Below are 13,924 nucleotides of genomic sequence, written 5' to 3' on the forward strand. Positions count from 1 at the left end.
AAACAATGAACTTTAGCACCAGCAGTAGCTAGTCCCCACAAAAAGAGGATAGCATGAGAAAGAGCACGAACCCTTTTTCTAACAAAAGTGTGTGAAACATGAAGTGTAGGGGATGATGATATGAAAAATGGGATGGCGCCAATTGGACTGAAGCCAATGGTTTTTGTGGATCTAAAGAGATTGATGTCCTCAGAATCAAAATAAGAAAGTGACCAAGTACAATAATCATAAAAAGATTAGTTAGATAAGTTCAATAATGCAGAAGGTACTTGGTCTAGTTTGACACATCAAAGACATGATGAAGTCTATCAGGTGTTATAGTCTGTAATTGGAACGGTTAAGATGCAGTGGGCGAGTTACTAAATGATGACTAACTGTTTTTAAGGATTGTCTTTATGAATTTATGACTATTCTTTTTCTTTGTAATCTTATAGCTAGGTTTAGAGGATCTAAATAACATTATTTAAAGGGCTAAATATTGTTTAGTACCCTGTAGTTTAGGTCTGAAATCAATTCAGTCCCTCGACTTTCAATTTCATCAAAAACATCCATGCGTTATCAAATCTTGTCCAATAAGTCCATCCGTCGAGATTCCGTCAATTGGAGCCGTTAACTCACTGACGAGGCGTTCCAACTCAGCAAAAGTGGGGCCCACATGAAAGTCAAATTCCCAAAATTGCCCCTGCCTCTCCCAAATCATGTGGAGCTCATATCCTCCTCCGTCTCCAGATCCACTACATCCTCACTCTCCCTTGCATTCCCAACATCTCTTCCCACCTTGTGCTCCAGAAGATGCTATTATCACAATGTAATAAGAACATAGTGCTTCTCAACTTTGTGAGCTTTTGTTTGTCATTTAACACTTTGAATTGCCGAAAATCTGAAATGATATTACTTTCATTGATCAACATCGAGAATCTCACATTACATGCAAATACAGCAACTTGAAAATTTCTAATCCAATTCAAATTGAGAAAACAACAACAAACAATGTCTTAAATCTGGGGTGCCTGCCGGAGCCGGCGAAGCCAAACGATCCAGTTCTCTTCAGGATCGATCTGCCCAATCCGGTGCCACTCCATCAAACAAAATCCCTCTCATCACCTCATAACCATCGTCACATCTCCGGCGTCAACAGCTCGTGCTGGGACTCTCGTCTCTCTGATCGCCTCGCGATCGCCAAATCAGAACCCCTCCGATCTCTTCTTCTCTATTCACTGTTGCTGCCATTATCACCTCGACGTCATCGTTTAATCTGAGCGCGACACTCCCCTCTGCGCCTGGTTCACAACCGCGTCGTTTTGGAGACGGTGATTCTCCTCTGTGGCACGTTTGGAGACGGTAGTACTCGGCGTCATCGTCGTTGTCGATGTTGGTATTCGATCGCTTTGCTGTGGGTTTCTACGCTGCATAACACATATCATAATCCAATCAAATGAACACAGAAGGAATGAAATGAAGGAAGAACTAATATTTCCATCTTTTCTTCCAAATTTTCATGTAAAGATTCGAAATTTGCAGGACCCAATTGATAAACAGCTCAAAGATTCCGACCTGTCGGGTTCTTTGGTTTTCAATTGCAGATCAACTAGCCTCAATTGCCGACGAGGTCCTTGACCGAGGGTCCGCCGTCGTCGTCCTCCGCTGCTTCTCGATTGGGTTTGGGGATAGGCCGGACTGGTTCTCTGCCACCTAACGAGATCGTGGAGTAGAACGCAGCCAATGGGATTTGGGGCTGTGATCTGAGTAGAATAGTAGCAAGGGCATTTTGGAAATTTGACTTTCATGTGGGCCCACTTTGTTGAGTTGGACGCCTCGTCAGCTAGTAACGGCTCAATTGAGGAATTCCGACGGAGGGACTATGGACGAGATTTGTAATGCAGGGGTGTTTTTGATGAAATTGAAAGTCGAGGGACTGAATTGATTTCGGACCTGAACTACAGGGTACTAAACATATTAGCCCTAATTTAAAATTTCTAACGTAATTTCATATTTTTCGTTTGTAATTCGATGAATAATTATGTCCTTTATTTTGTAATTTAGTTTAGATGCTGTTAAAAAATGAGTCAAAACATAAATTATTCAGCTATTTGCATTTATCATTCTCATTCTAATTTTATTTTTCAATCAGATTGAATTTGCTTGATAAGTACGAGTGCAAAAATCCAAGTTGAGTATTTGATACATTGTCTGGTTATAATGCTTTGACGACATTCACTATTCACAATCCCACAAAATCAAGATCCACATGATAGTGCTTTCGTTTTGTTCCTTTTCAGTCATTTAGGTATACCAAAATAAAAAATAAAAATGGAGAGAGAGAGAGAGAGAGAGAGAGAGAGACAGAGAGGACAACAACAAAATTCTTTGTTCTTCCAATTGGAAGATACATATAACACTATGGTGAGTGCACACTAGGACTCAAGCTCGCTGGTTTTGTGCTATCTCAAGATTAGTGGCTTAGTGCTATTCTGATATAGGTTTCCAAAAGCGTTGGAATTGACCATTACAAATCTACATGATTCGTTTTCCCAATCACCAAGGAAGACAACATAAAAGCTCATGTGTTGTTGGGCTCAAGGAGAGCTAAGGTATACTTTCATCTTAATCATGATTAAGCCTCCATGTAAAACACAAATGCCAAAGAGGCTTTTTGTTTCTTTTGATATAAATTACAAAAAGTAAAAATTTTTCTATACACTGGCAGTGTAAGTAACTCAACATCTATTAAGTGATCTCAGTTCTTGATATTTGTTATCAATATTTTTTTTAATAACAAAAATGAGCACTGAATGTTATCCAACCGTCCATTTTTGTTGGTACTTTGAATCTAATCTTTGTATTTTCTAGTTTGAAGATTTCTTGAACTTCTATGTTCTTGGATTAACCAATTCGGTTTCTGTCAAGTTTTAGAGTAAAGCACTAGCGCGATCATTTACGAAATTAAGTACATGAATGAAATTGGTTAAAAAGGTTAAAACACATTTAGGATTTAGCTAGAAGGGCTCGCGTGCGTATATAGCATTAACTAATGGAAATGACTAAACAAGCTAAATGAATATGAGATTATGTTGGCTAAACTGAGAATACATGGACTGAAATACTAGATTTAATTAAAAGGGAGGGCAAAACATGATAACTGTGGTAACCTCAAAAAAAAATTGATAACTGTGGTACTAAAGTTGGGCCTGTAGTGCAAAATCAAAACAGGCCTGAACACGTATAGGGCTGTCTGACGAAACCCATTTCTTCCTTTTGATTATGTCAAGATATTTTTCAAGGGGACAGGCCTGGGCTTATCGCCCCAAAATCAGTGAGCCCAACAAAATTTAATATGAAAATAGACAAACTTTTGTTGATGCATTGTTCGTTGACAAAAACTTCATATAAAAAAATATTAGTTTTTCTCCACACATACTTTGTATGTGCAAGTTATTATTATCTTTTTCAGAAAATCAAAAAGAAAAGATCTGAATTAGTTATTGTAGAGAAAAGATAAAAGGAGAGAAAAGTGGGTTGTGGATACTTTTTTCATTTATTTTTTAATAAAAATATATTTTGTAAATGTCTTAATTATCCTTCTGATTTAATTAATTCTCAAAATTTATTAATCTTTTAAGGTCATTTCTGTCAAAATCCTAGATTTTGGCTAACAAACTCTCTTCTCTTAATAATAGTATAGATAATAAGATGAACCCACTTTTATCATTGATATTATCATAAAATATAATAAAAGAGAAAAGAGATAAATTCTCATTGGTTGAGGTGCAACACTTACACACACAACAACAAAAAAAAGTGGGATGGTGATAAAATAAAATAAAATTTCATGAAGTAATATTCCTCTTTTTTTTTTTTTTTTGAAAAGGGAGGTAATCTTCTTTTGGATTTTGAAGTGTATTTTAAAAGGGTAAAGTTATGGTACGTTAACATTTCTCATATTTATCATTTTGAGGGCTCATGTTACCACTTTAAGGACTCATGAATTTAGAGTAAAATATATAACTAGAAAAAAAGTCTTCATTAAAGTAAATATGGTTCTCGTTAGAGTAAACTAGGTTCTCATTTGAGTAGTTAGGTCCTAAAAGTGGTAATTGTTGTAACTTCTCATTTAAATCAAAGCTGATAGCCCACTTCATAATGGTATGTTGGTGAACTACTGTTGTTTTACTATGCTAATGAAGTTTTCATTTTTTGATTGGGGGATATTATATAGTTAGTTGGTTTGGATTGATCAAACATGCTGTACTGCAGAGTATATAGCAACTCGATCCAAAACACTTCTTTTCGCAATTGGGTTTTCAATTTCAGTATCTGCTTCTGATCATTCAAATTTAGAGATATTTGGACTTTGGGGATGTTAAAGTTTTTAGTTTGAATTGAGAATTGGCACCAGAGTTTACAGCAGCTCTGAGTATTTGTTTCTTGTTTTACTATACACGCTTTTGAACATTGGTGTTTTGTTGGCCTGCTTCTTTTGCATTTGATTGTTAAATGCATTTGAATGCTTGCATCTTTGCTTTCTAATTTCTTAAATGGGCTTTAATAATGCAGCTCGGTATACATGTACTTTCATGGCCTTTCTTACTTATGAGAGTAGGAGCATCCAATGTCCATTAATTGTATGCAACTCATTTTCGTCATTAGTCCTATCAAGATTATTGTGATCCTCTTGAATTTACTAATTTAATGATCAACTATTATTTACATATCAAGTGCATGACTTGTGTATACATATTGGCAAAAAAATAAACAAGATGGCTCTTCTGTTCTTAATGTTGTTGTGTTGGTTTATGGACAGGTATGCTTAAAAGCGAGGGTTCTCTAATAGGGTTCATGTATCAACTGAGCCTACTCTTTCGAGTCATCACGGCGCCTTCCAGGCAGGACAAATCAAGTTGGAGCTTTGATTGATGCCGCAAAGGCAACTGAGGAGTAGCTGATTGATGCAACTCTGTGGGTACGTAGGTGCTTGGAATGTTACATGAGTTGCAGTAGTCTTGACAATGCAGTATATTTGTTTAGCTTAGTAGATTTTGTCATTAGTACAAAGGTCAATGTTGCATTGATTATCAAAATATTATGTAACACACTCTCAAAGCACAATGTACAGTGCTGTATTATCCTTGTAGTTTCATTTCATTTTACTGCATATGATTGCAATTTCTTCTTGGGTGATTACTGGATAGAATCATAGAAAGCTTAGCTAGAAAGGAATTTGAATATACAGTGTGAAAAAGAAAAAAGAATTTCAACAGCTTTAAATTGATATTTTTAATTTCAAAATGTTGAAAGATACAATTATCATGAGATGTAAAGACAACTTGGGGTCCCCCTGGAACTGCGAAACCAAATATTGATGGTGCTCGATGTAGTGCTAATGCATGGTCGCATTGCTTCTAGTGGAGTCTTAATAATTATAATGGGATTGAATTTGCTGTTTTCAAGCCAACTAAGGAATTGGTCGAGTTTTAAATGCAGGTTTGGGGTCTTGTTCTTGGCCTCAAGATGGCATATAATTGCAACATCTCTAAGTTAAGAGATTGAATCAAACTCTGCAATCTTAGTTAACTTAATTCTTCACGAGGACATTGAATCCCACCCGCTTGGTGCTATTATTAAGAGCGGTAGACACTTGCCTTCTCAATTTGATTATGTAAACCTAGCTTATGCATATTTTCAGAGAAAAAAGGGCACTACGGATTCTCTTGCTAAATCAGGCCTTAATTATGACCATGATGTTGTCGTGTTGGATTCCCAAGCTACTACCGCTTTTCTTGATGATTTTTGTGAACATTGTGGACATCAAATTTAAATTTCACTAGCACTACAGATAAGTGGGATTGTGATAAAATAAATAAAATAAAAGTTATGAGGTTATCTTGCTTTGGATTTTGAAGTGTATCCTAAGAAGGTTGACATCCAAGTAACTAAAATAGCATAGAGTTGTAACAAAACATTGACTTTTCTTGTTCTGGTCAACAATGCAACATGCAGCAACTGCCACTTGGATAGTTGGATTAGTTCCAATAAATTTGATCCGAGAGCATCATAGTATGATCAGTATCGGAAGGAGCACAACTCAAATATCCGGTCAAATTGTGTAGCATACCTTACCGTGATTGCTTACCACTTTGTCTCAACTAGATTAACTACCAATACAAGTTACACAATACTTATCCATCAAATTTATAATATTTTTGTATTAATTACATATTATTTTATTTTCACAATTAGAAGTCTCTCACATGCGTATAAATGGTTACTCCAGCATATAATTTTAATTTTAAAACGATAAACAATGTTAAGGTAATTCAATCCATCTAATCAAACAGGGTATGAATCAGTCGCTTAAAACTTGGCATGGCATGTTCATGTAGTTCCCTTCTTTCCATATGGTCGTGGGCATGTGGATGCCTCATCCTCTATACAGCTCCTTTGGTTCTATAATAATTCAGAAGGATCTATGCTGCTGAGTCGACCCACATGGCGGCAAAACAAAAATGACGTAATAAAGAAAAAAGGCTCGATGGACCCCAGTGAGTTCAAACCTCCACCCAACAATATTGCCACTTCGAAACAGAGCACTGCTAACGTGTTCCTATTTTGAGATTTTCAAGAAAACAAACCAAGTTACGATCTTTATGTATCTCTGTAGGCCCTCCAAGGCCGTTTCTTCCTTTCTTCTCGTACCTCCCTCCTCTGTTTCAATTCAGGTCAGTTCCATATCTCAGAACCCTAATTATTGTTGTTTACGTTACTCTTTGTTTCATCACGTACTGTAAAATAGAGAAAAAAAAGAAAAGAAAAAAATGAAAATGATGGTTGGGATTTTAATGACGAATGGTTTGACGGCACATTCGAATAATTAAGACCGAATATGCTCCAACCGCTAATGTCTTCCTCTTGCGTCTTGGTTTTCTGCTCATCAACTACTTTCTTTAATTGGGTTTGTCTTTCATACTCTCTGTGCGTGTGTGTGTGTGTGTGAGGCTTTGGTCTTGGTATCTATATCTAGATTGAAGCTTGCTTTCTTGGTTGTTTGTTAATTTTGAATAACGGGTTTAATTCCTTGAGCGGGATATTGGTAGTTTCTGATTCATGCAATGATTGTTTTGAGCTAAAGACGATTGATTTATGTGTTTTGGTCATTTGGGTTCTTGAATTATAATGTAGAGTCTGGCGGATTGGTCATCTGGGTGGTCTCAAAGATTGAATTTTGAGGTAGTTTTGGTGGTTGATTGAATTAAAGTCTGGTGCTTTGAGCTATTTAGCCTGAAGATTAGATTTCTTGAGGAATTCAACAGGCTTTGTAAATTATGATTGAGTTTCGAGATTTTGGGAATTGGGTGGTTTGAGAAATCAAAGAGGGGAGGATGTACGCGGTTGGGAGGTTAGGGAGCTACATCTCGAGGGGGTATACACCGTCTCGGGGCCCTTTCACCCTTTTGGTGGAGCTGTGGATATTATTGTAGTTCAACAAGAAGATGGGAGCTTCAAGTCTTCGGCATGGAATGTCAGGTTTGGCAAGTTTCAAGGAGTTTTGAAGTCCAAGGAGAAGGTGGTGAACATTTGTGTAAATGGAGAGGAGGCTAGTTTCCACATGTATTTGGATAATAAAGGGGAGGCCTACTTCCTTAGGGAGGTTGATGCAAAAGAAGGGGAATCTGTGTTGTTTCCTTCCACGTCTTCCAGTGATGAGACGGATGAGCAATCTCGAGAAAAGAGGCAGCCAGTGAAGTCCAAAAGTTGCAAGTATGATGCTGAAAGTTTGATTGTTGATCACAATAATAAGTGCAATGGGAAGGTATTATCCAGGACAAATTCCCGGAAGTCGCGGATATTTGGGATATTTGGAAGCAGGTCAATGAAGGAGAGAATGACGGTCAACGAGGAGGCAGAGGGTGACAATAGCACGATTGGAAGGGTGGATTCTTTGGAGCGTGCAGAGTTTGCGGCCAACCTTTTGGAGGTGAAATGGTCCACTAGTCTTGCCACCAAGAAAAACAGGAAAGAGGGTGGTTCTCGTCTCTCTTGTCCTGATATTTTGGAGAGTGGAGTTGATGAAGATATGCAGATTAGTTCTGAGCACCGCCGGGTTTGCTCATCTCTACCTGATTGTGCTTTGCAGGAGGCGACTGCCTTCTGCAATTCCCAAATAGGCAATGATCCTCTGTCTCGCTTTGACAAAACACCTAGTTATGCGGAGGAAGCTAGTCTAATTTCATGTTTAAACACCCCGAATATAGTGTCTAGAGTATGCATAGAATTGGATGAGTCTGGGGCAACTGAAAATGATGGAAATGTAAAGGCACTCGTACCCAATATCACAGGTTCGGATCCTACAATTCCACACTCACTAGAGGTGGAAGCATTTCCATTTCCTGGAAAGCGTTTTGTTGGACAGGTTTTTGATGACAAAGGTGTTGTACTAGCTGGCTGTGGCATTTCCGAGAAGGGCGGTGGAATAGATAGAGTTGAATCCTTTATTTACTGTCAATCATCAGAGAGTGCAGTAGTGGGAACATATGGTTCCAGCGAACAAACTCATGAAAAACTTTACATTGCTAGAGGAGATTGTGGAAAAGTTCATGTTCATGCCGAAGCAGTACATGCCAGAACTGAACTGCTATCTAAGGTAATCTTTCTTAGAATCTCTTGCAATGGTACAGAAGAGTTTTAAAACTATTTAAGAATGTGTGGATGTCATTTTTATTACGGCTTTTTAGCGACAAATATGTGTAGACAAATGAGGAAATAGAATGTAATTAGAAATTACCCCTTGACTAATATTGTTCTTATATCAATATACACTTGGATTTTAATTTTCATTGACTTGAGACCAAGTATGTGTGTTCTTGATCAGGAAGCAGTTACTGAGCAGTTTGTTGAAGATATTGCCTTAAAGGTGCAACCATTGGAGGCTCCTGAAACTTATTCTCACGAAACAGCTCATCATTCTTGCATAGGTAACCATAATGGGGACCTTGGAGGGCCAGCAAAAGATCCAGAGCACTGTAGTCAAATGGTCCATATTAATGCATTGCCTGATTCAGTTGAGATTGAATCACGTATCCTACCTAGGTTAAGCAATTCTGACCATCAAGTTCAAGATGAGAAAGAATTTAAAGGCGAAGATATCACATGTGATGTCCAAACCTCTCCGGGTACATTAGTGGTTCTGAAATCACTCAAGCCACAAGTGTGGTGCCACCAGGGAGATTAGAAGAAGAATTCCTTTTCAGTGACTCTGACGAACTCAACACCACTAAGGTTCAATGCACGGAGTCAAGTTCTTCACAATGTGTAGATGGAGAAATTAGTGTCTTGTATGGTCCAGATGGCAGTAAAGAATTTAATGGGTCAGCAGTCAGTACAAATTATGAATCATACTCATCTCCAGAAAAGTTTGCTCAAGAAATCCCCTCAACTGGTTTTGAGAAAGTTATAGGTAAACTGAAGGCAACATCAACTACAGTCGACATCCCCAGAAATCAAAAGGCTGCTGATAAGGAAGTTGGGATGCTGGTGGGATCATTGCCCAGTATGTGGCATCAGACTGACAATTTGAGTGCATTGGATCTTGATGCTCCTTTAAGCCATTCGCTGGACTCAAAAGCCAAAACCTTGAAGTGGATACAGCAAAATAGAGATGATTTGAGCTGTATAAAGTTGGACATAGAGCAACAGTTACCTCTGGTGAAGCTAGACGCTGAGAATGCTGAGGGTACAGAGGAGCTCAAAGATGTTCCCGGCAGTCCTGCACTAGGTAAGAAACTTGGATTTATGCTTGTATGATATGCTTATTTTCAGGATTTTCATGTTCTGAAATGATATAGTGAGTGCGCACATGTGTGTGTGTTTTACGTCAAAATAGACTATATATTTATCTTTTTCCACTAGTGTGTACAGAAGGGAAATTTTATTCGCACATCCCTAAATACTTAATACACCACTCATTTGATTTATTATTCTATCATTTTATTAAATACACCACTCAAAGTACCTAAATTATCCTCAAATCTCAAAATTCTATATAAATCACTATATATAAATCAATATTAAAATCATCATGCTAAACTTTATCATAATCACAACATTCTATATATATATATATATATATATATATCATAATGAATTTAAATGTGTTTAGTCAAGATTGTTGAAAAATAATCATGAACAAATGAAGAGGATCCCAACTAGGTTTATAACTACATTGTTGTTATTTTCTCTCCGTTACTTATCATGAAACAACATATACAATCATAAAGATTTTGTAATGCAAAATTGCTAGTAGTCAAGCTTGTAGAAGAAGATTCCAATTAGGGTTTATATATCTCATACTAGGTTTTATTTTCTTTCTATTAATTACCAAGAAACAATATGAACAATCATAAGAATTTTGTAATTAATTGCTAATAATCAAGCTTGTCATGAACTCATGACAAAGATTTCAACTTGAATTTATAACAATATTAAAAGCTATTAAACATATTCCAACTATAGTTCCTTTTCTAATATGGATGTCTTTTTAGTCATTTCATTTACCCATATAATCTGATTTTAAATGTAGAAAAATTAGAATATGTATTAAGTATCTAGGGATGTGTTAATAAAATTTATGATATATTCCATGACTGTCCATGGAATCTGGTTGGTAAAAACTGATTAATAGTCCACTTTCTTCGTAGTTAGACTTATTGCCTGAATTGCAATATTATGCAAATTGGAAAGATCTCATTTCTTTTTGGTGCAAAAATGTACAAGTTTCTTTATGCAAAGCTATCCATATGCAAACACTTGCTATATGAAGTATGGGATGGGATCTAATACTGCTTCGCAATCGTTTGATGCCCAAATCTGGATTTTAATAAATGTACCTCTCTAGGCCTGTCTTAGCTGCTTGTTGTCAGAAATAATGGCCAATATTTTTCCTAGGATGTAGTTGCTTCTATTGTTTTATAGATGTTTCATTTGGAAGAGACAAATATTTGAGTGCCTAGGGGAATGATAGCTGTTGACCAAGTTGAGAAAAACCATTACAGGAGATCCATCAAAAGCTAGTGTTACCCCTAGTGGAAGCTGGAAACTCTGGCCTTTCCGTTTCAGGAGAACAAATTCCCAGAAGGCTATGCAACCAAATCTGAATGATTGTGGAAGTCCTGAAGTTGAGAATGCTTCAGAGAGCGTGGTTGGTGTGGATAGTAGTAACATTGTGCTTACACCAAAGGGGATGAAGAAAACAGAAAGGGCAACCTCTCCAACATCTGAGCAGTTGGCATCCTTAAATCTAAATGAAGGGAGAAATACAGTAACTTTCACATTTTCTACTGCAATGCTAGGAAAGCAGCAGGTAATATATTCCTGGGTTGTCAGTCTTGATGACAGTTAATTACTTTTGAATTTGATTTCTTTGTCATCTTATGTGTTCCAGATGTACTTGCTCTGCTTTCTTATAATTTTTGGTTCATTACAGGTTGATGCCAGAATTTATCTTTGGAAATGGAATACTCGTATAGTGATCTCAGATGTGGATGGGACAATCACAAAGTAAGGCTGTTATTTAAATATTATACCTAACTTTAATCCTTTGTATTCGAGAATTCCTCAAGTTCATGTTTTGTCCTACATCTTGCAAAAAGTAAGAAGTAAGCTAGATATATCCATTTGTCAAGGATATATTTTAACATGGTTAACAAGATAAGATAATAGTATGAAAACAAGAGGTTTTCTTGAACCAAAACTGGGACTTACCTGATTTGCCTGATCCACTTGATTTGCATCATTTTACAGATCAGATGTTCTAGGTCAGTTCATGCCCTTGGTTGGTGTAGATTGGTCACAAACAGGTGTCACACATTTGTTTTCAGCCATTAAGGTTTGCTTTGTCTCATCGCATTGTGCCATTGCCTCTGATGGAAATATTATATGTTTTTATATTTTAATTCTCATGGGGCCTAATCTTTCCAGAGAGCTAATTATAATTTTAATATGATGCAGGAAAATGGATATGAATTACTTTTTTTGAGTGCACGTGCCATTTCTCAGTCCTCTCAGACGCGACAATTTCTGTTTAACCTTAAGCAGGTCGGTACTTGGTTCATGCTAAATATTTCGTGTATTTGAACAAACCAAATAAAATAAAATAAAGAAAAATCTTTCTTTCCATATTTACAGGATGGGAAGGCTTTACCTGATGGGCCTGTTGTTATTTCTCCAGATGGACTTTTTCCTTCTCTTTTTCGGGAAGGTAAGTTTTATGTATGCACTCTGTTTTCCTAGAACTTAACTGCCATTAATTAGGCGTGTTTTGTGCTTGTTCGGATGGCCATTTTTACATCTACTCTCATGATAGAACAGAAGTGGTCAACTGCTTTATGTATTGTGCTGGAGCATGTTCTTTTCTTGTTCAATAATGTGTTACTTATAAAAAATTAAAAATACAAACAATTAAATGCCTACTCAAACAAAATATATGTTTCGTATGCTAAGAAGTAATTTTAAAGGACATACGCCACATCAGAGTCTCGTCACTGAATCCCACCTAATTTTATAATGCATGAACTGACTCTTGCTCTGTTTTTCACAGTTATCCGGAGGGCTCCTCATGAATTCAAGATTGCATGCTTAGAGGTTCCTTGCTTTCTACCTGTCGATTTGGGATATTCACTTGTCTTTTCTACATCATTTTTTTACCATATTCCTGATGGTGTAATTTGTTCCATCAGATTTGTCTTGCTTGTATATCTTTGCACTGTGGTCTGTAGATAAAAATCTTGCCGATTAATAATACTGATGTAGTATGATTGTTAGCTGATATTTGTTCATTAACTGACCAGTCTGTGAGTTTTTAGACTGTTTGTTGGTAATATTTCAGTTGCACCATTCGTTTCGTTTGAATATCTTACATTTTCCTTTTTTTTGCAGGATATCAAATCACTGTTCCCTTCTGATTGCAACCCGTTCTATGCTGGTTTTGGAAACAGAGATACTGATGAATTCAGCTACCTTAAGGTTGGAATCCCCTTGGGTAAAATCTTCATCATTAATCCCAAGGTAATTAAGACCTTCATGACAACTTAGCAGTTATATTGAAATCTGTAATATATCTACGTCAAATGCCAACTTTTCTTTTTCTGATGATTTGGGTATGCAGGGTGAGATTGTTGTGAACCGCCGTGTTGATGCAAAGACATATACCTCCCTTCATGCTCTCGTAAATGGCATGTTCCCCCCCACAACCTCCTCACACGAGCAGGTATTGGTTCTGCAATAATTCTGTTCTAAATTTGTTGCTCTTGGCCATTTTAATAACTTTTAAATATCCAAGTCAGGAGGAACCCTCTGACCATGCTTTCCTTCCCATGTTGATTACAGGAGGATTTTAATTCGTGGAATTTCTGGAAACTCCCACCACCTGATGTCAGTTGAGGTGTAAAACAGTCTTTGGCCTTCTTTGGTCCTCTCTAGATATGTAAATAGATGAGTTTTGCGACGCTTGTTTCAGAATTGTCAAGGTAAATTCCAACTTCACATTTGCTTAATCTGTCAGAAACTCAGTGTGGAGTTTTGGTTGTAGAATGACAGTGCAGCATCCAATGAACTTTCAGAATATGATCGCTGAAGTTCTGCTTTGCTTCATTTTTGCTGAGCTGGCTGATATAGTGGCGACTCGAAGCAATATATGGAAGACATACAGAAAAACAGTTGGACGGAGGGATCCTGCTCCAGTTGGTCTCGTTGTTTTTCTCTGTTAAATCCAATTTTGTCTAGTTCACGTATTTTAGTCCCATGAACACTTCGATTTGTAAGTATTATTGGACACCGACATGGGTAATAGGCTGTTGCACATATTTCATGTACAGAAATTATTTATAAATGTAAATTCATTTTTCATATCCTATACAATCGTTCTGATCCTTTC

At 36.9% G+C, this 13,924-nt stretch overlaps 1 protein-coding gene across 1 annotated transcript; it reads left to right on the plus strand.

Annotated features, from left to right (window-relative positions):
- The first annotated feature begins 6,955 nt into the window (after nt 1-6,955).
- On the plus strand, nt 6,956-13,924 carry LOC112169640 (phosphatidate phosphatase PAH2-like). Its single transcript, XM_040508635.1, is given in 13 exon segments — nt 6,956-7,419; nt 7,422-8,638; nt 8,867-9,167; nt 9,218-9,769; nt 11,046-11,353; nt 11,477-11,550; nt 11,794-11,878; nt 12,001-12,087; nt 12,178-12,250; nt 12,590-12,633; nt 12,928-13,056; nt 13,157-13,258; nt 13,378-13,924. Coding segments are annotated over 13 exon segments (3,069 nt in total). The 5' UTR covers nt 6,956-7,376; the 3' UTR covers nt 13,432-13,924.

The sequence above is a fragment of the Rosa chinensis genome, chromosome 6 (genome assembly GCF_002994745.2).
Source record: "Rosa chinensis cultivar Old Blush chromosome 6, RchiOBHm-V2, whole genome shotgun sequence".
Lineage (NCBI taxonomy): Eukaryota > Viridiplantae > Streptophyta > Magnoliopsida > Rosales > Rosaceae > Rosa > Rosa chinensis.